This window comes from Apus apus, chromosome 5, assembly GCF_020740795.1.
Source record: "Apus apus isolate bApuApu2 chromosome 5, bApuApu2.pri.cur, whole genome shotgun sequence".
NCBI classification, from domain to species: domain Eukaryota; kingdom Metazoa; phylum Chordata; class Aves; order Apodiformes; family Apodidae; genus Apus; species Apus apus.
The window spans coordinates 1,070,321-1,095,587 of record NC_067286.1 but is presented as its reverse complement, the minus strand read 5'-3'; the positions used below and the strand labels follow the sequence as shown (position 1 = coordinate 1,095,587).

The following is a 25,267-nucleotide window of genomic DNA, read 5'->3' as shown; positions in this document are numbered from 1 at the left end:
AGATGGCAACCTCCTGGGGGCTGCGAGAGAGCCTCGAAGCAGCTGAGGCTCTTCTGCAGCTCCTAGGCTGGGGAAATGTGCCTTCTTGCAGGGAGAGCCCGGCTTGTCTCCTCTGAGCAGAGGAGGCTGTGCAGCCACGCAGGGATGGGCCGGCAGCAGGCGATGCTGCAGCTTGGCAGGTTTCCTTGGAGGCACCTGCACAACCTTCTCCTCCTCAGCTGGAGAAGGGGCAGTGCTGCTCACACGCTGGAGAGGAGGGGAAAGAGGGCTGGGGAATCTTCCCCTTGTGTCTCCTTCAGACAAGAAAGGCCTTTCCCTTCTCGCTGCCGAGGCAGGCAGCGATGCAGTCCTGGCGCCAACAGAGAGCTGAGTCCTTCCAAACATGGCTTTGGGTACCTTCCACCCATCCCTTCTCTCTTTCCTCTACTGCTTTCCCTCCGCCTACTTACTTCTCTCAACCCACACATGGCTTTGCCCTGCTCCCTTCCACCCCAGCTGTCCCTTTCCCCACCGAAAACGGCGGTTTCAGAACACACTTTTGGAGAGAAAAGGAGCCTGATGAACAGGTGATCGAAGAGACAGATGAGGAGACTGCTGGCACAAGCTATGTTTCTTTTAGGAAGCCAGGCTAGAAATTAGGTCCTTTCAAATAAATAAACAAAAAATAATGTCAGAATTGTACTGTCTTCATTTGATACCTATCACTTTATAATGACACTGTCTCTATCCACCAGCACCCATCAAGAGATAAACCTATCGAATGAACAGGGGGGTGAAAACTGCAAATCCAGAATCTGAACAAGGTTTACGAAATTACTTTTTTCTCTGGTGAGCCGTGGAGCTGAAAGCAGTGACACCTGCAACAAAGCAACGCTTTTCTCGAAGAATAAAGGCTCGTTAAGGAGCGTACACAAAGAAGGCAGCCTGGCCCAGAGATGAGGGGCGGGAAGGAGAGCTTCAGGGAGCATGACTGTTGTGTTTAGTTTCTAATTCTGAGGCTTGTTGCAGTGGCTCTGGGAAATCACTCTGTAGTTCATCCATGGGTTTTACTAATTTTTATTTATTTATTTATTTATTTATTTATATTTTCCCCAGCAATCTGCTTTTTCACTTCCAAGCTGCAACGGGCTGTCACTGCCTTCCCTTTATCCCAGGCGGGGGGGGTCGCTGTCACGACAGTCTTTTGGGGGGTTTCAGTCCTGCTGAACACGGGACGGGCGCGATAAGGGAAAAAGAGCTAAGACAGAAAAGAAAATCAAAACCCCGGCATAAAACTGAGCGGGGCACGCAGCCCTGCTGCCGGCACAGAGCTCCAGGAAGTTCTATGAAGGGGGAAACCAAGCGCGCTGGGGGGGGGAGGCAGGTGGGACGTGCCACCAGCTGGTCCGCATCGTTCGCCGCGGTGTCCCATGAGGGGTTAAAAGGCACCGCGACCCCCCCCAGAGCCCCTCAGGGCCCCCCGAGCCCCGCAGCTCCTCCCGCCGCTCCCTCAGCGCTTCCCGCCCTTCCCCTTTCCCGCCCTTCCCCGTTCCCGCCCAGCCGCCCGCGCCCCCCACCCCGCGCATGCGCGGCCCCGCGCGCCGCCCGCCGCCCCCGCCGCCCGCCGCCGGGCCGGGCCGCGCCGCGCCCCGCGCCATGTCGGACCGGCTGGCCAAGCCCACCTGCCTCATCGTTGCCAGCGCCGCTGCCGCCGGTGAGACCATCTCGGGGCTTAACCCCCCCCCCCCCCCCGCCCGGCCCTGCTGCCTCCCTTCGGCGCCTCGGTCCTGCCCCGCCTGTGCGGGCTCCTCCGAGCGGCGGGGCCTCCCCGTCCCCTGCGGCCTCCCCGTCCCCTGCGGCCTCCCCGTCCCCTGCGGCCTCCCCAGCCGCGGCCCTTCCCGTGTCTCTGGGGCCCTTTGCCCGTTCATCGATCGCGTGTCCCCCGCTTCGCACGCGGGGCCGTGCTGCCTGGCGCCAACACGCGTGTCCGCGTTGTCGGGGGCCGTCCCGTCGCGCCCGCCCCTCAGCCCCTCCGGCTGAGCTGGGCATCCCGGAGCTGCGTGTGTGTCTGTGGTGTCTGCGTGTGTGTCTGTGGTGTCTGCGTGTGGTGTGTGTGTGTCTGCGTGTGTGTGGTGTGTGTGTGTCTGCGTGTGTGTGGTGTGTGTGTGTCTGCGTGTGTGTGGTGTGTGTGTGTCTGCGTGTGTGGTGTGTGTGTGTCTGCGTGTGTGTGGGGTGTGTGTGTCTGCGTGTGTGGGGTGTGTGTGTGTCTGCGTGTGTGGGGTGTGTGTGTCTGCGTGTGTGTGGTGTGTGTGTGTCTGCGTGTGTGTGGTGTGTGTGTGTCTGCGTGTGTGTGGTGTGTGTGTGTCTGCGTGTGTGGTGTGTGTGTGTCTGCGTGTGTGTGGGGTGTGTGTGTCTGCGTGTGTGTGGTGTGTGTGTGTCTGCGTGTGTGGGGTGTGTGTGTCTGCGTGTGTGGGGTGTGTGTGTCTGCGTGTGTGTGGGGTGTGTGTGTCTGCGTGTGTGTGGGGTGTGTGTGTGTCTGCGTGTGTGTGGGGTGTGTGTGTGTCTGCGTGTGTGGGGGGTGTGTGTGTGTCTGCGTGTGTGTGGGGTGTGTGTGTGTCTGCGTGTGTGGGGGGTGTGTGTGTGTCTGCGTGTGTGGGGGGTGTGTGTGTGTCTGCGTGTGTGGGGGGTGTGTGTGTGTCTGCGTGTGTGGGGGGTGTGTGTGTGTCTGCGTGTGTGGGGGGTGTGTGTGTGTCTGCGTGTGTGGGGGGTGTGTGTGTGTCTGCGTGTGTGTGGGGTGTGTGTGTGTCTGCGTGTGTGGGGGGTGTGTGTGTGTCTGCGTGTGTGGGGGGTGTGTGTGTGTCTGCGTGTGTGGGGGGTGTGTCTTGTGTGTGCAGGAGCCTCTGCAGCACAGCGTGCGGGTCCCCCTGCCCTGCCCTGCCCTGCCCTGCCCTGCCCTGCCCTGGCGAGTGCCTCCTGGCTTTACCCTCTTCTTGAAGTCGCTGGGCTCTGCTTTTCAGGTGTGTCAGCCCAGTCCTTCCTTCACTGCTTCACCCTGACCAGCTCTGCTTTTAATCTGCAAGTCGCGACTCCTGGGGTGAGTGAAAATGGGCAGTTACTGTGATTTTAGTCTGAAACCAATGGATATCTCAGTTGACTAGACAATTATACTTAACTGTTTTTTCAGAGGTGTTTTATTGACTTTGAAGCTTAAGGGACTCTTAAAAATTCTGTTTTCTTAATATTGAACTGAATGCTTGCTTCTCATGGTATGGTTCTGAACTTCATACGGAGAGTGGAGGGAGACCCATTCAGACTACTTCAGTGGGAAAGATGGAAAACTTCAGGGTTTTGAGAGCAAAATTTGCCCCTCAGGAGACACAGTGGAGGTCTGTGCAGTGGTCCTAACCACACTCTCTGAACCAACGTTTTCCCCAGGGGAAGCCCATTGATTTTGTGGATGTGACCGAGAGCAACAGCCGCTGGATTCAGGACTTCAGGATGAAATCGTATGGCAGCCCTGCCAAGCTGGAGTCCATTGATGGTGAGGGCTTGAATGTTGGACAGTGTCACCTCCTTTCTGCAGGGAAACTGCTGCTTTGTATATTTTTATATATATCTTTAGGGAAGAATGACAGATAAGGCATAAAACCTGTGTTTTTAAGAGGAAGCCGGGGTAGCTACAGTTGCTATTTTCTTATTTATCTTGGATTGGTAATTTTCTTTTATTGTAAATACATACACACCATATATACTCTCCTGTATGTGTATATACACACACACTGTATTGCTATTTTTTTAAATAAATGTTTTGCTAAAGTAGAAGCTAGCAGACATTTCAGCTTTAAGCTTTGCTAAGGTAAGAATTAATAATGTATGTTCTTTGTCCTAAAAAGGGCCTTTTTCCTTGCTCCACACAGATCTGTTCTATTTATTTATTTTTTTTACTTCATTCAGTTAATACAGTTTTTGACAGACTTACGTGGTATTGTAATACTTTTGTCAAGTGTGAACTGGGTTTCTGATCAGGCTTTTCTGGGTGTTATTTATATTAGAATTGGTGTCTCCTTTGCAGGTGCTCGATACCACGCGCTGCTGATTCCAAACTGTCCTGGGGCTATGACTGACCTTGCAAACAGTGGGTACCTGGCCAAGATACTGCAGCACTTCAGCACTGAGAACAGTAGGTGAACATCATCAGATGTTTTGTTAAATAAAATAGTACTGCTGTGTGTTTCCTGCAGGGCTGTTGCCTTCCAGTGACTCAGAAATGTTTGCCTCATTCAATACTGTTCAGAACTGGAAAGAGCTGCCTTAGAGAAATTGATCTTCTCTTAAAAAGTGTCCTGTTTATGGAATTTATATAGGAATGTATCAGTAGTTTTTCAATGCCAGTGTCAGGAGAGGGTTCTTTGCCTCACAGTGGTACAGAAATGACTCTCTCCAAGTCATAGGATTCAAGGTTCAGAGCAGAATGTGGAATGAACTAGAATCGTCATTAAGAGTGTGGTTAATCAAGACTTGTGTACTTCTCATTTACCATTTGCACATGTGTTTTTCTCTTTGGTGCTGTCTTTGGACTTGGAGTTAAGATCTCGTTTGCAAGACTGGGGCAATGCTTACTGTTGTGTGCAGGAAAAACCTCACAGCCTGAGGGGGTACAAATAGTGCAGGATGATTTCATTGCAGGAAGGCAATGTGCTGTAACATGGAGGACTCCTGTGTTTCAGCTGTCTGAAGATGCTCACAACTTCTCAAAGAGCCTTTCTTCTTTCTCTAGAGCCCATCTGTGCAGTTGGACATGGAGTTGCAGCTTTGTGTTGTGCCACCAATGAGGATAAGTCCTGGGTGTTTCAGGGGTACAGCCTTACAGGGGTAGGTGGAGCTTTCACCTGTGTTTTGCTGTTTGAGGGCTTTTTTTGCTGTGCAGGGACCTGTGATTTCAGGTGCTAGTGTTCCTGATCTTATCCAAGAACTGCCTACAGGTACAAATCATCAGTTTGGTACCCTTGGTTGAAGTGCAAGATGTGGGGAGCTGTCTTTGGCAAGGGGGCCCAACATGGGGGTGCATGAAGGGAGTGTCTCACTTTGGCTGTCATGTGGAGAGTCTCTTCCTTTGATTGTTCTGTACACTTTACACTGAAACAACAACATGCTGGAAATGACTGCTGCAGCTCCTTGGATTCATAGCTGAGGGCTTTTACAAATTATTTCTTTTTAGTCTCGTGAATGAGATGAGTTACATTTCTCAAGGTGCTCTTTCATTTTAGTAAGTAGAGGAAGCTTAAGGAAAAAAGGCTCTGAGTACAGACTTGCTTGTAACTTGGGAAGTGGGCAGATGCAGTTGGTGTTACTTAGTGTGCAGTTATATCTCTGACCTCACAGACCATTAAAAGGCAGTTTTACCAGGATGATGCAAACCTCTACAGTGCAGCTTCTAGGGTTGACAACTTACATGCAAAATTAAAAAAATTAAGTTTATGGGCCTCACAAAAGCTATCAGTATCCTGATGTGCTTGGATTTACAATCCACGAAAAGATATTTTAAATAAGGCGTGATGTGACCCAGCTGTAGTTGCTGTGGCAACCATAACATTCCATTTCCTCCTGTGCATGCAAAAACTGAACTAAGCACTTCTAATTTTTCACTCTTCATTTCAGCTGTTTCCCACATTCATTCCAAAGGGGAGTTGTGTTACTTGTGCTCTGCAACTGGCACATTGTTTGTGTCCAACAGCCAAATATCTCTGTGCTCTCATTAAGTTAATTGATGTGCAGAAATGTCTTGGTGTCATTCTTTCTCTTCACCTAAGACTTGTCAGTTTGCTCCCTACAGAAAATCCATAGAAGCTGCTTGTGGTTTTATGCTTTATTTCTGTTCCATTCCCTGTATGACAGTTGGAAGAATCGTGGGGGAGCAGAAAAATAAAAGCATGTGTTGGTTTTGCTTGGCTTTTTTTATAAAAAGCAGGACAGACTTACTTGCTCTTGATCTCTTCCAGCCCTCTGTGTATGAACTAGTGAGGCAGCCCAACTTTGCCAGCTTGTCCATTATCGTGGAAGATTTTGTGAAGGATTCTGGAGCTACATTTAGTGGTATGTCACTCTTGTCCAGGGCTTCGTGTTTCTTGGCTGCTTTTTGGAATGGAATGTTTGCCTGCCAGTTTGTCATAGGTGAACAGCATTCTGGTGGTTTCTCTCCTCTTGCATTCATTCCTGTTTTGTGGATCTAAACAAATATTTTAGTCTATTAGAAATATTGAGTGTTCTAAGGAAAAGTGTGTGTGGGGAAGTAGGGCAGCACAACAACACACTGATCTCCATGGTTGTCCACGTGAGCTCTTTTAGTCATATTTTACTCTTAGCTAGATCTGGTTTTATGGTAATTTCTTGTTTTGCTACTAGTAATTTCGCTAATTATTATTAGTTAAAACATAGAAGTTTGACTTTTGAACTGCAAAATCTGAAGTTCTGTCCTACTTGAGAAATTAAAACCATTAAAGCAGGAGAATGTCACTTTTTTCCCAGATTATTTCTGAATGTGCAGGGAAAAGTGTCATTCTTCCTTTTCATGCTGCTCTTGCACTGTTGCAGAGCTACAGGGAGAAATATCTCATGAGCTATAAATGGCTCAATTCTGCAGCTGCAGCTGTCCTTCAGCCTGCTCTTTTGTTAAGTAATTTCTTAGAGTCCTTAAAGAGAACAGTGAGATGCCTGTGGTACTTAAATCTCCCCTTATTTAACAGAGTGATGCCACCCATTGGACTGATACAGTTTGAAGGGGCAGTAATTAGAGATGTAATTAGAGATGACACTTGTGTAGGGAGCAGAACCAGGCTCCTGGTGCTGTGCAACTCTTTTTCACTGCAAAGAAATTCCACTTTTTTACCTAATTGCTGTATGTTCTTTGCTTTATCCTCTCCCATCTGTGCTGCCATTAGCCTGTTTGTGTGATTAAGCAGCATCTTTGTGCTTTTTGAGTGAGCTGCTGCCACCTTCTGCATGATGGGCTCAGGGCTGGTGGGTAGAAAGCTGGTGTCAGTTTAACCTGTTCTGTCGTGCATGTCTGGTGGCAGTGGTGCTGAGAAAATAAGCAAGGAGAGGAAAAGCAAGTGGGGCTTTGAAGGCTGTGAGCCTGGATTTAGACAGTGTGGCTGGGAGAGGGGAAGAAAAGGAGAGCTGTTCATAACTGACAAAATCATGGTTCTCTCTGGAGTGAGGTGACTTAAACATGCTGGTTGGAGTAGTGAACATTTGCTGGTAGATATTCACATGTCAGGGTATTACAACTGGCCAGAAAAGAAGCATTTTTCTGCAGGCTCTTTGTAGCATGGTGATTACAGCTTTGATGTCTTACATAAGAAGAGTTTGTATTGTATTGCAGGGTAATTGCAAGGCTTAAATACATACTCTGAGGGTTTTTTTTTAAATCTCTATACCTGCAGTTTACCCATGTGGTGTTAATGGGATCAAGGGCCCAGTCCTGCTGTCTTTTCAGGGGAGGATGTTTTGGGATTGGGGGCTCAAGATTATATCTCTCTGGGGTTATGGAGCAACATGTCACTCACTCACCCAGCAAATCTGTCTGATGAAAACAGTTCTCTGATAGTTCTGTCAGATGGGACAGTGCAACTGAAGAAGTGTTTGCTAACACAGTGTGTTGCTCTTCCTCCTGTGTTTAGCCAGCTCTCCGGATGCTGTACACGTGGTGCTGGACAGGCACCTGGTGACGGGGCAGAATGAGAATTCCACTCTTCCTGCTGTCCAGAATCTTCTTATCCTTTGCAATGTCAGGTGAGGCAACATGGGAGGGAAGCATGAGGAGCAGTCAGGGGTGGGCATCTCTTAATTTCAGGAATGTTGTCCCCTGGAATAATACTTTTGCCAGGCTTACCTGCTGGACTGTGTGTCGTCTTAGTATGATGTAGCTATTCAGTTGGTTATGTCTTTTGGTAAAAGCATTTGTGATTATTAAAAAAATAAGGTAAAATGGGTTGGGACATGCATGGCTGTCTGTCAGGACTGGTTAAATAAAATGTAGAATAGGTTTCACTGAGCATTTCTGTTAAGAGAAACATCTCTTGTGTGTTGTTCTTTGTGCTTTGCAAAGTTAGGATTTAGTCATCTCTCTGTTAGGGTTCTAGGAATGAACAGATTGAATTTCTCTGGTGGTGGCCTGCCTGTTTGATTGTCATCTTGTCAGAGAGAAGAACACGTATCAATAACTACAAACATCTTCTTTTGTTCAGGTGAATGTGTGTTAGAAGCCCTTTCCTGGCTGTGGACTAACAGGTCGTGTCATGTTTGGATGTGTTTCCTTCAGCAGGAAATGAAGGAGCAGGTCTCTTTGCAAATAGCCTGGATGAAGAGCCAGCAGGCTAAGGAATTTCTTGTCTGTTAACTGGATAAAACATCCCTCCAAAGTTCTGTCCTGGACTGTGAAGTGACTGTGACTGTGAAGTGGCCATGTCAGGTTTTGCATAAATAGAATGGATGAAGGTTGTAAATGAGAAAACTTGGAAGTGCATCACACTTCAGAAGCAGCTGTGAAACCACCTTGCATTTTTGTTGCTGCATCTTTTTTCCACTGCTTCTGTCTAGCCCCTTAAGTTACAGATGTGGGAACTGTGTCTTGGTAAGGAAGCAACCAGTTGTTGCTGTGAATACAAACTGCTGAAGATCTTGCTTTGACTGATGTCAACTGATCCTTAGTGACTGCCCCAAAGAGAGCTTGGGACTCCGTGAACCATCTGATGCTTGTTTCACATCCCCAGATCTACATGTAGAGCTCCTGTGAAATGCAGTTTCAGTTTTGTGCTCACCTTTCCTTTGGTAGGTCACAGAGTTACTGTCTGAACTGTCAGTGTGTCTGAGACACCTGGATATACTTGGAATAGGATGGAAAGTGCTGAGCTAAACTGAATAAAGCAGAGCCAGTTGAAGGCAGCTCACTGGGGTGATAGTCTTGGCATCATGTGTCCTTTTTTTTGTTCCTTGTCTGTTCACATTGAACTTTTGTTTAAAAAGTTTGCTCAGCTGTTTTTAAATGGTCCTCTGAGTGGTTTTCTGTTCTCCTTTGTGGTGCTTGTGTTATCATTTTTTGTTCTCTTTGAAATGTTTGAGATATTTCTCTGGCAAGTACATTGTGGTTTTCTCATGTTGGAATGTTACAGACAAAAAGAAAATGTAGGCAGCTAATTTCCATCAGATCTTCTGAGGAGCCAACTGTAAGATGGAATCTGGCCTTCTCTCTCCTTTTGAGCAGCAGATGTGACTTGAAGTTGAGCTTTTTGGCTGTTGCAGGCTCAAACATCCCAAATCCATGGGGGAGTGAGTGGATGAACATGTTCCCTTCATTCTTGGGATGGTGGTGAGCAGTGAGCTGGAGGCAGTACCAGGAGCCTTCCAAACAGCCCAGCCCTCGATGTGCTCACTTTGCCCATCTTCTGCAGTTGATGCCCTTCCCCTCTACCTGGCCTGAGTGCAGCAGTTTGCACACTGCAGGGAGGACAAGCTTTTGGCTGTGCTTGCAAATACTTGGTGTTTCATTGTTTCTGAGATAGTTATTTATAGAAGATTCTGGCTTTTAAATCGCATGACAGGCCCTTTTGTCCCAAAGCCAGAAACTACTTCTCAGACAAATGGAAAGCTTCAGATTCTGGAGATTTTCAGCTCACACAAATCCTTGTTGTTTCAGTGTTGTGCTCTGGAGTGCTTGGTGCTTTGGTCCCTGATATTATCAGGCAGGCTTATTTCCTTAAAAATCTGTTCCTGGTAACATCCAGCTGTGGATTTTTTTATTTAGGGAACCACACACAGAGTGTTAGATCTTGTCTGTGCTTAACACGTGGGACATGTTCTGTGTTTTCCTCTGCTGTTCTTGTGGGCAGACATAGAAGGATCTGCTGGAAGCATCAGAGCATCAGATGCAATACATGGAGCAGACACACTTGTGGGATGAATCCAAAGGGACAAGGGGCTTTCTCAGGTGATTGATTCCCAAGGTGATCTTGCAGCATTTGGCTCAGCTGTAGAGGAACATTCCTCTCTTGCACCCCAGAAAGGATTTCTCCAATGAGAAGACAGTCCTTCTTTCTGCACCCCAGCACCACACCCACCACTAAGTCTGTGTAGTTGATCCCTGCAAGGAAAGGCAGTGGGTATCTTGGAGGCAGTAGGAGCCTGTCCTGGCAGTTTTACACAGAAGTTGTGAAGAGGGAGGCTCAAAAGACTTAACAACAAATTATTTGCAAACCAATACAGCAGTTGGAGTGTGCCCCAAGCCCTCCTTGTGGGTGGGATCTCCACTGTGGTACTTCTTGCATTTTAATTTAAATTCTGGCTGTAACAATGAAAAGATCTGCTTTCTGGTGTCTAAACCGAATGTTCACAGGGCAAAAGAGACGAATGAGTGACAGCAGCCTGGACTTTGTGAGTCCTCTGTGCTACCCTGCCCCTCCTATACCTGCAGTCAGTGGAAGTAGCTCAGATCCTCTGAATCCAGGGAAGGTGTCAGAGAGAACTTGGGCAGACTCAGCTTTCCTGGTGAGAGGAATTGTCCCTGCAGATCACTCACCAAGGCATTTGCATGTTTTAAGGGATCCCTTACAGGATGTTTGACCTCAGGCTGTGTTGCCATCTGCAGCTAATGGTTGTTAGGGATACTGGCATTCCATCAGGGTATTAAAAGGCTAAAAATAAGATTATTTTCATGGAGCTTTCACAGTATAAACTTTTTTAAAAAATAGTAATTTAGAAAAGAGCCCTCTGCATTATTCATCTTAGGTGCTGTGGGATGAGCTGTGCTGTTTGTCTCTGGGTATCAGAGTGCTTTTCTGTTTAAAGTGACTTCTGCTGCTGCTGGAACAGCTCTTGGGTTGTCCCCCTGGAATGCTGAAGGCTGTGTCAAAAGCTGATCTGTCACCCTGCTGGAACAAAGCTGGTCACACTGGGGTGCTGCTTTCTCCTCTGTAGTGCCAGTGCATTAAAACGAGTATCAGAAGAAATGGAAATGACTGACACTGATTCACTTGAAAATTTTAGATGGTACCTCTCTGCTTCTGCCTGGCTTGTTTACTGTCGTCTGTGGTGGCTGTGTTTGTTAGTCCTTTTAAATTAATCTCTAAGGACTGATTTTAAAGTGAAATTCTACGTTGGGAGGATAAAAATAAATGGATGCACTTAGTGTGCCCGTTCGTGGACCCTAGTGGCTGTTTTCCCAACAGCTCTGCTCTGCTGTACCTCTCCCTTTGTTTCGAGAAAACAGGAGGCACTGGGAGCAGCAATGTGTCTCCCTTAGCACATGGAATGCAAGAGGAAGGAAAAGTTTTGGAGTTTTGTTTGTTGTTTTGGTTTTGTTAGGTTTTTTTACGCCCTCTCAAGCATTGCCTGTTTGCACAGAGCTGGATGTTGGGAAGAGCTGCCTCCCCAGAGAGGCTGATGGGACTTGGAGCCCGGCCCGGGGATGAGTTGCTGCTCCGAATGGTGGGAAGGAGGAGGTGCCGCGGGGTGGTGCAGCTTCTCCACAGGGTGGTGACACTGCTCCGTGCAGACCTTCCCCTTCCTCCTCAGCCACCAGCAAGCTCCGTCCCCAGACAGAGCAGTGTGTCTGAGTGATGTGGGCTGTAGTGAGATCAAAATCCCCTCTGCTTTCTAGAAATGCTGCGTTTCCTTAGACAAACTCTGCTTGGAAGGTGCTGGGATTGTATGGGTTTCCCAGGACAAACAGGGAGACCCTGTTGCAAATACTCACTTGGCATATTCCAAGCACATCTGAGCATACACTGTAACCTGGATCCCAGTAAAGCAAGAAACAAAGTAAAAAAAACCAACCCGACAAACCCAGAGGTCATATTGTGAGCTTCCTGCAGTGAAACAGATCAAAATGCAGCAGCAAAGGCCACAGTGGCCTCCAACAGGCCTCACCCTGACAGCTCAGTGGCCATTAAGCACACAGAAGTCTGTCAGAGTCTCCTGCAGTTGCTGTTTTCCTAGATGTTCACAGAGACGGTGCACATCTCCTCTGGGAGCCCCAGGAGTGCAGCCCTGAGGGACCTGGGGCCTTGAAGAGAAGTGTTAGATGCTGAGGGTCATGGTGTGGTCAGCCCTGCCATTGGCTCACAGTCATGGATTGCTTGCCCTCTCCTGGCTTTCTGAGTGGTGGAGGGGTTTGAGTGATTTTCCCAGCAGAAGCTTATCTAGTGGATGGGGCTCAGGTGTAGAGCAGGTGGTAAAGGGAGAGTTTCTGCTCCAAGGGATTGCAAAGGTTTAGCCTTTGTGGCTTGGAGGGATTGCTGGCTCTGGGTGTGCTGAATACAGGGTAAGGGAATTTTAAAATCAGGTTTTAAAGTGCAACTCTTGGTTCTTTGGTGTTTCCCTCCAGACATACATTTTATTTGCTCCTACTTGCTGAGTCTGAGCTTGTACTTGTGGCTGTGGTAGCTAAAAACCTTGATGGGAGACAACAGACATCTGCTGCTCTCTTAATCTGGGGAGGTATTGGGTTCTGGGAAGCCACTGGGAGTTTGTAAGCTGGGCTGACAGGATCCTGGGAGAGCTCTCTTCATCTCCTGAAGAGAAATGTAAGTTCAGGAAGAGTTACAGGTTGAAGAACATGCTTTGTGTGACTGGGTAAACACATGTATGGGCTGAAGGCTTATGTGGCTCTTGGATTTTTGCTCCGTTTCAGAATGGACGTGGGCTTTGTGACTTAGCCAAGTACATCAGGTACCTCACAACATCTATTCTGTGCTGAAGAGAAGCTCCAGTGCTGAAGTGGGAACCTGCAGTTGCTCCCAGAGCAGGTAGGGGCTCCTGTGGCAGTGAACTTTTTAAGTCTAATTTGTTCATCTCCTGCCCCTCTCAAGCTCTTGAGGGGACCATGTGTCTTTAAGTATGTGGAATAAGGTCTGACTGTTGCTGAGGCACCTTTTCCTGCTCTTTCTTTCCCTTTCACTGCAGTATTTTATTGTCTCTTGAGCAACTTTTGGAATGCTTCAGAGTTGCTTTTGAACCCCCCAGTGTTACTGACTCTGGCCAGTTGTGTCCCAGCTACATGAGATGGCAGATCCTGTTGGTTTCTTTCTGATTGAGAAAGCTCCAGACAAAGGGGCTTGGGGCAAAGTGAAAGGGCAGCAATTTGTCAGACCTTGCCTAGAGAAGACAGGTCCAGCACATTTGTCACTTTGAGCTACCAGGTACCCATATGACACTAAGGAGATGGGTACCCTCTTCAAAGACTTCCCTGTCTTCTCATCCTGTGACAGTTCACCCCTGTCACTGACAGGGCTTTTGTCCTAGAAATCATCAACCAAATCCAGAATCTGAGACATGGTATCAAATATGACATATACACATGATGGCATTTGCAGCTTGAAGTCCATTGGTTTTGATTGCAGGATTTTTGATGGAGCAGTGGGTCTATAGTGTGTTTGGAAAAGTCTGAGGGGTCTCTGTTGGAATTCTCTTACAGTAAGAGGAAGAGATGCAAAACAGGTTGAACTGGGAAGGGACCCATCTGGGTTGTGTTCTCAGAGGAGGAGTCCAGGCTAAAAGGATCCCAGGTATGAGGCACACAGAGGGTGTGCTCCCCAGGGCAGCAGGATTATCCACAGAGGAGAGACCAGGCACCTTCCAGGCATTTTCTAAGCTATTCAGTAGCCACAGAAATCAAGAGAATTGCTTCCTGATGGGAATGGCTTGATTCCTGACTGAAGTGCAGGATGGAGGCATCTGGCAGGTGAGCTTATGGTGGTGGCTTCAATCCATGGACTGAAATAGCTGCTTCCCCTGGCTCTGGGCTGTTTGAGGGCTTGGATTTGGCTGTTGAACAGAGGTCTTGGGGCTCTGATTGGCACAACCTCAGTAGGGAAGAGGAGTTGGCAGTTAGCCAGAAGTGTGATGTTGTTAAATTGTAAAGAGAGGCTCCAGGCAGCAGTGTCCCACCTCGCAGCTCAGCAGAGGAGTTAGAGAGCTGTGGGTGGTCAGTGTCAAGTGGTGGGCTAAAGACATGGATGGTGGAGCTGGGTCAGTTCATGGTCACATCCATGTGTCTACATGGTGCTAGAGTGTGAGAGAGGCAGCAGTAGCAGGGAAGAAACCCACTTAAGAACTCTGTAGGGTACTTGGTAGGACTGGGGGAGATGATGAAAGCAGCTCTCGGGTGAATGACTTTGGATACTTCATTATTAGAAGACAAGTCACTTGGCAGAGGTGGCTCCAGTGTGACAGTGCACCTGGACACGTGGGTCATGTTTATCTGGGTGAGGGGTTGGCATCTTCAGGAACTGAGTATCACCTGTGCTGTGATGCTGGGTGTGTAAACAGCAAATATGCTGATGATGGAGAAAAATCCCATTTTTCATGCAGGCTGAAAAGACAGCAGCAGCCCACCTGCAGAATGGAAGTCAGAGTAACCCTGGATTCCTTCAGTTCTGGTTTGCTTCCTAGTTCTTGTAGTGAGAGAACAAGAGGTAATGGATCCAAACTGGAAGAGGGGAGATATGTAGGTTGGATACTAGGACAAAATTCTTCCCTGTGAGAGTAGCAAGACACTGGAACAAGTTGCCCAGAGAAGCTGTGGCTGCCCCATCCCTGGAAGTGTTCCAGGCCAGGTTGGATGGGGCTTGGAGCAACCTGGTTGAGTGGGAGGTGTCCCTGCCCGTACAGGGGTGTTGAGACTAGATGATCTTTAATGTCCTTTCCAACCCAAACCATTCCATGATTCTATGGTTTCAGTGGAGCTCTGCCTGTATTCACCAGGCATGATTTGGCAGGTCTTCCTGAGAAGATCTAATACAGAATCCTGTGAAACAGCAGCATACACATTCTGCAAGCAGAGTGGGAGGAAGGGCACTAGATTGCAAAGAGTTTTTGGAGCAAGATTAATCCCTAGATAACTACCATCCATTTGGGGTGTGTCCACCAGGTTGTGTTCCTGGGAGCCAGTCTTGGTCCAGATGAAATGAGTTGGTTTTGGTTGTGAGAGAAGAAGCTCTATCAAAGAGCTATTGTCAAATCCAGCTGCTTCTGGATTTGTCCCTTTGTTAGTTTGAGGTTGAAGCCCAGGACAGTTGGAGGGAAATGGTTGTACATCAGCTGCAGATGCACAGCTGAGCTGTTTGGAGAAACTGGCATGTAGCTCTCCCTGTCCTGCAGAAAATAGCTGCTGGTGCCTCAGGGCTGTCTGGCAGCACTGCATTGCTTTGGGATTCTTATTTCTTTTAAAATGCCAAATAGGTACAAATTTCAGAAGAGTGATTCAGGTAAATGAACCAACAAAAAGATTCCCGTTGATACCGAGGGGTTGGTAAATGAAAAGTTCTCTGTGTCTCACCGAGAAGGGAGCTGGTTTGACGACTGACCAGCCGGGGTCAGTGTGAGCTCGGTTTCATGCAGCACTTTGCATGAGAATCATGCCTGAACCTCCCACCTGTAAGAATGCAGCAGGCCCTAAAATACCTTCTAATTCCTTTGCTAAGAAGTCAGGCATGAGGACATGCCTGCCGTGGTGCAAGACAAGCTGTGGCAGGCTCAGAGTCATCCAGCTGGAGTTATAGGCTGTACCTGTCAGTGAGTGTGAAGAAGGATCTATTTTTCAGGGAGACCATCAGCAACTGCACAGGCCTAGAGAGGCCACTGTTCTGTATTTGCCAATTCTACAGCCCCAGATCTTCCTCTTTAGAAAATGGGACATGCTTAGAGCTCTCCATCAGTGACGTTGTGTTTAATGTTCAGTTTGCTGGATTAAGTGGGCTTGTTGCTGTGGGGAAATATTTTTGTATGGCTGAGTAGTATCCCTGTGCTACCCTGTCATCTGCTCTGAGTGTTGTAATGGCAGGTTTCAGGAGGCACGCTGAAGTGCCAGCTCGTGAGTTGTGTCACCTTTCAGAAGTCAGCTCTGTTGGCTGGGACTTGCCATGGCTCTCACTGGTCTCCCATCTCTGCAGCTGTAAGTCTCACCCTGGTGTTGTGCAGCCTTATTAAAGCTGTGCCAGGGAAATGTAGCTCTGGGCTGGATGAAAGCCTTTTTCTTGCTTGAGGAAGTCATGGCTTCATGCTTTTGTAACTGGTAACGGTTGGAGCCAAACTTGTTTTGGAAATTGTGGTCTGCTAAGAAGCTAGGCCTTTCCTCATCTCATGTTCTGGGGCAGAAAATAGATTTTGAGAAAGCCAGATCCAAAGCCTGCAGACTTGTGCTTGCTGCCTCTGCTGTCCTCGAGGTTCAGTTTGCTTTCCAGCAGGACACAAACTCTGAGCAGTTGTTAATGGCTGTAGTGACCTAGATCACAGCACACATTTGGACTTGTGATGGTGGGTCAGGTGGCTGTGGGGCACAGGGGAGGGAGGTGGGGCAGGGTAAAGCTCTTAATGCTGCTTGACCTTTGAAAGGAAGGAAAAAGGTCACCTCCAGCCAGCCCAGTGGCTTCCTACCGTGGCCTGTGTCTCACCAGTACTTACAGGTGTTGGTGATAAATTGTTCCCTTGGCTTTTCTTGTGGTATTTGAGCTGGGATGTAGCATGTGTGTATAAATATTGGAGCCTTAGTGCTGTGGTGTTTGGGGCTTTTTTGAGAGATTAAGTTCAGGCAGCTTAATCAGGAAACAGTTAATTGTGTCGACATACAAACAGGAACCTCTTGCCTATTCTCGATGAAACTGGACCTATGTAAACTAATAACAGACATTTAATTTGCCTTAATGAAATACAGCATGAAATATTATCACATGCATCCCAATTTACCAGAAGGGCCTGTCATTAGTAAGTGCTGCCCTAGGATTAGGTCATTCCCAGGGAAGGCTGCCACCCAGCTCTTTGTCTTGCACAAAAGCAGCAGCTTAAGAACAATGAGGAAAGGAGGGGATGAGAGAGCTTAAAACAAACCAAAAAAAAATGGGGTAGGGCTGGCAGCAATTCCATGACTATTGCATAAAGAAAAGCAGCAAATCCTCAAAAAAAAATATGCAGAGCTCTAACAGACCATCTTGAGTTGTAGCCACATGCTCCCTGTCAGCTCGGATTAACCAGTTGTCAAATTATTTAGTAACAGCTTGAGAGATTTAGTTACTTTATTTTGAAAGTGGAGCCCAGGAGAACATCAAGGCATGTGTAACTTGTGCTGTAATCACAGGGGCATTTTCAGCTTCCATTGGTTCCCTGTTTTTGCTGTTATCTTGTTGCTTTGGGCTCTTGGGCAAGTGGAAACAAAACTGGCATTTGACAAAATTCCTAAAAATCGCTCATGATGCAGCTTTCCTGCCCTGTTCAAAAAGCCTTGGAATACTAATGATGGCAGTTATCAGGGCTGCCAACCAGTCAGTCTCCACTGCTGCCACCTTGGCTGCAGAAAGGGGACAGGAAGGGACTGGAGCCTAGTTGGTTTAGTATGTGAGAGTGTGTGTATATATATATATATTTATTGAAAAAAAATAAATACATATATACACACACACCTCTGTGTGTGTCTTATAAAAGCACTTGTGGGCTTTGTACCAAGGAGGGCTTATGAAACCTGTGTCTTCTCTTCAGCCACAGCAAAACAGCATGAAATACAAAACTGCCTTCCTACTGTGTTAGGTCTGTAGGCTTAATGAGGAATTTAATACAAAAAGACAAATTAAAATACTGTGTCAGGGGTCTCCTGCAGCAGTGAAATGAACACATTACAAGGAAAGTCTGTGTTAATTTGCATATATTGTCAAAAATGCCACCAAAAAAAGTTGAAATTCTATTTGCCCCTGTGCAAATTGATAAAAAAGCATGAGACAAATCTATCCATACATGGCATTAGACTTTTACAGGTAAGACATTTGTACATCTGTTTAACCTCAGGGGAGCCACTCATTCCGCCTGGACCACTTGGGAAAATCCCCATCTTCCTACTTCCCGTTTTCAGCGCTGAACATTCGCTCCTAGAAAGAGAGAGAGGAACAAAAAGCAGCTGAGACGTTGGGAACTGCTTTAGCAGTGCAGACTTTAGTCACTAGCTAGTAGTTGTCAGCCAACAAGTGCCTAGATCAGGTGTACTTGGTGTGTATTTTCCCCCCCAAAGCACACAGATCAATTAATCCCATTGGAAAGCTTCTCCATGAACTGACAGAAGGCATCTACATGGCCTGATTACACTCAGCATATCTGTTCTTGGTGCCTCTTAGTGCCAAGTACAAAGATGATTTATTTCCAGTTGACTACTGAAGATTTATTTACGTGTCTGGTTCTGCTGCTGACAGGTAACGAGTTTAGCCTTAGACTTCAGAGATTCTTCTCTTGAGCAGTAGTGTTGTTATCTTGATTAGCTGCCAGTCTGAATGCTGCCTTGGGCCTCAAACAGCATGTGTGGCTTTCTCCATCTGGCATGTGTAAATTCTTTCCTGAGATGCAGTGAAGTTGACCAAGTTCCCAGTTTGCTGGCTGCCTGTCCCACAGCATGTGTGCTGCCCCTGTGGAAACCTGACCTGACTTGCTCACGGGTTCCTAATCCTTAGCCACAGCAGAAGGCACTGCAGGTTAGCTGCAGCACTTGGAGGAAAATGAAAGGTGACAAGAGGCAGCATGATGTGACATCTACCTTTAACATCCTCTCCAGTTTAATTGCATCTGCAGCAAACTTCCTGATCCCATCAGATAACTTCTCCACAGCCATTTGGTCTTCATTGTGGTGCCAGCGGAATGCCTTCTCATCCAGGTGGATCTTCTCAAGTGTACATGCCTGAGCTGTGAAAGGGAAATGGAAAAAGAAACAAACCATTTTATCAGGTTATTATACAAAAACTCAGGCTTCCTAGAACAGGCTTAAGATTCTAACCTTCTCCAGCTGCTGAAAAATTTCAAACACTGCTCTCAACAGGAGGATGCAACACTGAAAATGCTCCAGGATCTGGTTTTGAGGTGTCAAAGGTAGCCTAGATAATCAGTTTCTCTAAAAATACCATGTTTATGTGTATGTGGTCATCTTGTATCTGCTCCGGATGGGTACAGTACTTTCAGACCTCTGATAAAGAATTCCACAGCAGCCCTGCTGCAGTGAGGCATTCTGAGCAAATATGCTGAACAATTCAGCCTGTGATGCTCTGGCAGGCACCTAACAAGAGCTCAGCTGATAAACTCCTACAGGCCAGCCCCTGTAAGCACCAACCCATGACTACGCAGCTGTGCACAAACCTCATTTCCCAAGTGGTAAAGCAGCATTTTTGTAAGGCTACAGAAAAGGAAGAGTAGTGCAATTGGAACATAATTCAAAGCCATCAAAGCACAGCAGCACTAGATCAAATCACTCCATCGTGCAGATGATTAATTTCTAGAGTTTCTGGAAGGAAAACCAGCCTCTTGGCATGTTTAGAGAGAACTGCATCCCTGATTCAATATTAACATAGGATTAAACCAGGTTGGGCATCTTTGCTAATCCTCAGTAAAATTTCATCCCAAGCCTAAGAAATTTAAAGCTCCTCCTCCTGCTCTCCCTGCCCTCTCAGCAGGGGGTGCACAGTATTGACATGCACTCAAACCCACCACCACTCCAGTTGGTGCAGAAGAAACGGAGGCTGAGCCAGCCTGTGGTACAGAGGAGTGGCCTTGTGTGGACTTACCCTCTTTGACACTGAGTGTGGGAGTTAACTTGACGTACTCTTTGCTGAGCTCTGCCAGGAGCTTGGGTGAAATGGTGAGATAGTCACAGCCTGCAAGAGCTTTTATTTCTCCTGTGTTTCGAAACGAAGCGCCCATCACGATAGTCTTGTAGCCAAACTTCTTGTAGTAGTTGTAGATCCTAGTGACACTCTTCACTCCTAAAAATCAATTGGAACGTGCTCAAAACCATTTTTTCATAAGAGGATTTATGCCACTAAACTGCAGTTGGAACCAGTAGCTGTTTTAGTTCCAAAATGCCTATTAGAAGGAAAGCTGACCTGGGTCCTCTGAAGGCTCATAGGCTTTCTTCTCTCCGTTGGCAACATACCAATCCAGGATCCGTCCTACGAATGGGGAAATCAGAGTAACTCCAGCTTCAGCACAGGCAACTGCCTGAGCAAAGGAGAACAGCAAGGTCATGTTGCAGTGAATCCCATACTCTGCTTCCAGAACCCTGCAGACACAGGCTGGCTTAAAACAGCAGTTTGCTCACCTACTGAATTTATATTCTACTAACAAGTTAGCAGGTTCAAACTGCTGCCTTTCTTGAGTTAAATTAGCAATGTGGGACAGTTCATAAGCTTCAAAGTTTTAAGCTAACAGCAAATGTTTTGTGCTGCCAGACTCTGCTTTATTTAATGCTGTTCCTTGAACTCAGTGCAGGGAACTCAGTATTAGATTTCAGGAAACTCCTTGTGGCCTTGTATGAACAAGCCTTTCCTATTTCAACAGGACCCTGCAGCACAGCCCTGGTGACAGGTTTCCGGGGGCAAGGCTTTCAAAACAACTGAGGGCAGAAGGTGTTTGTGGGGTGCCTGTGAGCAGGCAGAAACATGCCATGAATCTGCACACCAGGTACTTACTTGCCAGCCTGGATTCCTTCCCACGTTGAGGAGAGCTTGATGAGAATACGATCTTTACCAATTCCTGCTTCCTTATAAAGGTCAATGAGGCGCCTAGCCCTCTGAATCATTCCTTCCTTATCAAAGGACAACCTTTGAAACAAGAGCAGGATTACTTAAAACTGACCTTTATTTATTTATTTTTTAATGCCCTCCCCTCTCAAGACCCATTGAAAAAAAATTGTCAATTATATCAGCATTTATGTGCCAAGAGTAGGTTTTTCTTCTCAGAGATACTTGCTGGATTGGGAGCCCATCAAGGAGGTGTATGATAGCACTGGTACTCTTTGATTCAGAGCTCAAGATAATTTTCTTTGAGAAAAGGGAGCTGGAACTAGATGGCCTTTGAGGTCCCTTCCAACCCAAACCATTCTATGCTGATGGACTAAAGTTTTCCAAGTTCTTCATAAGGAATGCAGAACTTGAGCATTACTCTGATTCAGAGGATCCAGAGCTGAAGATAACTTTCCTTGAGAAAAGGGGGTTGGAACTAGATGACCTTTTAAGGTCCCTTCCCACCCAAACCATTCTGTGGTTCCATGATTATAGACTGAAGTTTTCCTCAAGTTCTTCATAACAAACACAGAAGCTGAGCATTAGAAGTGAATTGGCAACAAGCAGGTTAACAGACAAATCCTACCCAAATCTTGAAATAAACTGTTCAAACAGATCTGGTAAATTGAGAAGACATTATCACACAGAAGAGAAGGAGCAGGACTCAGTACACTGGAAGCATGAGGATTCTCTTGCTTAAGAAATAAGAAAATTACAAAAAACCCAAGCTCAGCATTGCTTGTTTTCATAAAGTTTTGTCACAGTTATAGTCAAGCAAACTAAGGGAATTCCATGCTCTAATTAAACAAATATTAACCCTTGCTAGTCTGATAAATGAGCTGTCTAGTCAAGAACATCTGTCTCCAACTCACATCATGTCTCTTTTTGTATGTACAAATATCCAGAGTAACCCAGAGGAAAAAGAGCCAACCTTGCATCTACTTCTGTGGACACACGACCAGGTATCCTCTTCAGGATCTCAGCTCCAAACAATACAAACAGTTTGTCAGAGGCATTTTTGATCTGCTCTTCTTCTGACCTGAAAGCCACAAAGAGCAAAATTACTTCCGTAGGAGGGGAAAAAAAGTGCATTGACATGTTGCCATGGATCTGAAGATCACATTTCACAGCCCATTTAACATTAAATTCCAGAGTTCAAATAGCCACTTCTGCTCTGCTGCATGTTTATGTTCTGCCTTCTCCACACCACCAGCAGCTTTTGGACACCATCTCTTGTAATACTGTGTCTTGGGAGTGTTTTCCTGAGCAGCCCTAGAAGGCCACGAGTGAACTACATGGAGATGCACTTCAAAGCACTTCTGAAAGGAGCACTGAGAGATTCTTCTTTAAGGGTTGAGGCTTTTGGGGGCAGGAGATATACCCACAAGTAGTTGAAGGCAAAACCTCAGTACACTGCTAGTAGTACTAAACACTAGTTGTATAAATAAGGCATCTGAAATAGAGATCTACTGAGGTAAAACCAACCTCTCTACTTACCCGCCAAGTTTTTTGCCGTAGGCAACAGCATCATCCACAAGTTTCTGGTAAGCTGGCATCTGAGCAGCAGCCAGTATCAGAGATGGGTTTGTGGTGGCATCCAGGGGCTTGTACTCATCAATAGCTAGGGAAATAAAACCAGCCTGGTGAGGGCAATTGGCAGGCCTGAGCAATTAAAAGGGTTCTTGTGTGAGAACATACACGCTGCTGGCTGTAGGATGGCAGCATGTGATGGAGCAGAGCAGGGCACCACGGGCTCTGAACAGCACTGCCTGAAAGCTCCTTGTGCCACAGCAAGGTTCACACAGCCACAGTAACAAGATACAGCAAAGGCTTCTCACTTGAGCATCACCCAAAATAAATAAACTTGCAGGGATGGCAGATGAAGAGCAGCAGTACCAATTTTCAACTTCTCCATCTGGCCATATCGTATTCACCAGCACAGCCAAGTTCCAGGAATCACAGGAGGAAAAGTGAAGACAAGGGGACCTCCCTTTCTGGCAGCTGGGCGTTTGAGGTGGTGTTTGTCTGAACTGTTAGAACTAGGACAGCAGAACTCATCTGTTAGGCTCTGGCTTTTCTTACTGCATTTTAAAACCTTTTCAAATCGTTGCAGACCATTTCTTGGTGTCTGTTCTTGTGATTTGCTTGTACTACCAGGCTTCTTTCTGTCCAGGAGATACTTGAACCTTTGGCTCACCTTAAGCCCTGGACTACACCTATTTCAGGTGATAGCAGTTGTTTACCAGAGCAGGCTGGGACCAGGCTTTGTGTGGCCCTAAGCACAGCTGAGCTGCCTGGCATGCACAGCCTGACTCAGCAACGGGGGCAGAGCCTCTGCAGGCCCTTCAGCAGTTTCTGCTTTTACCAGCTCTGTCAAAAATAACAAAATATTTATTACCAGCTTGTTTTCCTCAGTGTTTTTGCACGGGGATGAAAAGCCAAGTTAGAGAACACAGCTTTTTATCTTTTTCCACAGCTCCCTCCTAGGCAGGCAGTGATCATGATCCTGGAGCAAGTCCCCTCAGTACAAACAAGTCCTTCAAAACACACGTCAATTCACACGGGTACTGCTTGGAAAAAAAGCAGCACACCAACGAAGATCTGTTCTGAAGCATACCAGTAACTTGAGAGAAGTCTGTTTTGACAGTTTGTTGCTTTTTTTCTGGCCTTGCAGCACTTGAAAATTCTTCCAGGTGGCTGGGAATGTGTATGTTAATCTGGGTAAGTCTGTCACCCAGTCTCTGGGTCTGTCAGAAAGCAGCTGGAAGCCTGGGGGTTAGCTGAGCTCGCAGGGGGGTCTGAGTTTTGTGCCACCTTTCCTCATGGTGAGCACAAAGAAAGCTCGTGGGCTCAGGCTTCTCTGTCACCTGAGCTCCTTAAAGGCAAGTCACAGTTTCTCCCTCACGTCCCATGCAGCCTGACTCTTGGAATCAGACAATCCAAAGCCTTTAAGAGGTACATGGTGCCTGGAGTCAGTGCGAGCAGGTAAATACACACAGACAACATCACCTCTGAGCTGCTGCCACCCCTGAGCCCTCTTAAATTGGCTAATATCGGGCCTTTGACAGTTGCTATTTAGGACTGTTTGTTCACCCCCTCCAGGATTAGGGAAGCAGCGGATTAGCGCGGGGCTCAGTGACGGCAGGGCAGGATTCAGGCAGGGTTGCTCGGTGCAACGCAGAGACATCCAGGGGAGGGATTTTCCAGCCAAGAGCTCATCGGTGTTCTCACCAGCGCCGTGCCGGCGCTGGGGCAGTGACAGCTTGGGGACAAGTGGCTTTCTCATCGAGTGCCCCCTCCCTTCCTGATGTCGGGAGATCGGGAGGACAACAGTAATCCCGCGCTCTTCCCTTCACAACCGCTTTGCTTCCGCCATTTGGAAACCAAACCCCCCCCCACCGAGCCCCAGGGTGTTGCCCCCCGTCCCCCCGGAGCTGCCGCGGGCTCTGGCGCTGGTCAGTGCCGGCACGTGGGGGCGACCACCGGGGGCTGCCCCGAGCACCCACCGGGGGGGCTGCTGGGGGGCAGCCCTGCCTGGGGGGCAGCCCCCCCCGAGAGCGGCCGCGATCTCCCCGCCGGGCACACGGCGATATCCCCCCCGCCCCCTCCCCGGCACTAGGATGGTTTCGCTGCCCACCCCGGGGGGCTGCGGTGCCGGGGCCCACCCCAGCCCTCCCCGCCACGCCTCTCACCGTGGAAATCCCCGGTGTCGGCCACCACGGTGGTGTGGTGCTTGAGCTGGTCCAGCACCGACTCCATCTTCTGCCGCTTCACGGGGGACACGGACATGCTGGGCAGGGCTGGGGGGGCCTGGCGCCGCCTATAAGGAACCCGCCGTGCCCGGAGGGGAGCCGGCCTACGCGCGCTCCCGCCGCTCGCTCCCGGCCGCCCGCCGCCAGGGGGCGGGGCTTGGCCGCCCGCCGCCCAATCGCGTCCCAGCGGCGAGGCGACGAGCCAATCAGGAGCGCGGGGACAAGACGGAGGCGGCCGGGAGGAGCCGGAGCGGGGTGGTGGGAGGAAGGAGGTTTGTGATTGGGTGGCTCGGCGGGGGTCGCGGCGCGGTTGCCACGGTGACCGGGGATGCGCGGCCCGCCATGGCCCCGCGGACAGCGGGGCGGCTGAGGCGGTGGGTCGGGGCCTGGGGGCCCTCCTGCCGCCGGCAGCTCCCGTGGGGCCTTCTCACGGCCGGGCATGGCGCCCGAGCCGCCCCTCAGACACCCGCCCCTCTCTCGGGGCCTCTCCGGGGCTGGGCTCCCTGCGTGACACAAGATGGCGGTGGGCGGGTTGCTGAGGGCGAGGCGTTTGCCAGGCTTAGGGAGAGCCTCCAGACGTGCCTCGCCTGTGGCAACCCTTTGCAGGAGCGTTTCTTCCTCTGACAAGGCTCGAAGTGGCTTTTCAGCCAGGGCTCCTGCACTGCAGTGCCAGGGAGAGGCCCCCAGACCCAGCCAGACACGTTCTCCTTGAGCACCTGCAGCTGTTTGTTTGCCTCAACTTCATTTAAGCTCTAGGGAAGGTGATTTGTGAATGGGGTTGTGCTTCTGACACAGGGAATGGGAGTTGGCTGGAAATGGTTTCAGAATCTCCCAGCTGGCCTTAAAACGGGCTCTTTGGATCATGCTGTTCCCCTCGTTTTGTCTTGTGTTGTTTCAACTGTGGAAGATGTGACAGTTATTTTCCCTTCTTGATATACAAGAATGTACTTTTGTGCAACC

The 25,267-nt window shown here is 48.3% G+C and overlaps 2 protein-coding genes across 5 annotated transcripts; one reads left to right on the top strand and one right to left on the bottom strand.

The window, feature by feature from the left end:
- The first annotated feature begins 1,593 nt into the window (after positions 1-1,593).
- On the top strand, positions 1,594-20,410 carry GATD1 (glutamine amidotransferase class 1 domain containing 1). 4 transcript variants are annotated; one of them, XM_051620467.1, is made up of 9 exons: positions 1,594-1,693; positions 2,997-3,073; positions 3,415-3,520; positions 4,052-4,159; positions 4,757-4,851; positions 5,979-6,072; positions 7,659-7,770; positions 12,665-12,779; positions 20,332-20,410. In XM_051620467.1, the coding sequence occupies exons 1-8, from the start codon at positions 1,636-1,638 to the stop codon at positions 12,687-12,689; spliced, it is 675 nt and encodes a 224-aa protein (XP_051476427.1). In that variant the 5' UTR covers positions 1,594-1,635; the 3' UTR covers positions 12,690-12,779; positions 20,332-20,410. The 4 variants fall into 4 exon arrangements, with proteins under 4 accessions (XP_051476427.1, XP_051476429.1, XP_051476428.1 ...); XM_051620469.1 differs by lacking the exons at positions 12,665-12,779; positions 20,332-20,410 and adding an exon at positions 8,303-9,023; XM_051620468.1 differs by lacking the exons at positions 12,665-12,779; positions 20,332-20,410 and adding an exon at positions 8,300-9,023.
- Positions 17,649-24,441, bottom strand: TALDO1 (transaldolase 1). Its single transcript, XM_051620466.1, has 8 exons — positions 24,248-24,441; positions 22,053-22,176; positions 21,487-21,594; positions 20,463-20,594; positions 19,878-20,053; positions 19,560-19,757; positions 18,542-18,687; positions 17,649-17,885 (listed from the first exon to the last, which is right to left on the bottom strand). Exons 1-8 carry the CDS (start codon positions 24,342-24,344, stop codon positions 17,853-17,855), a joined length of 1,014 nt encoding a protein of 337 aa, XP_051476426.1. The 5' UTR covers positions 24,345-24,441; the 3' UTR covers positions 17,649-17,852.
- Between the last annotated feature and the right edge of the window lie 826 nt (positions 24,442-25,267).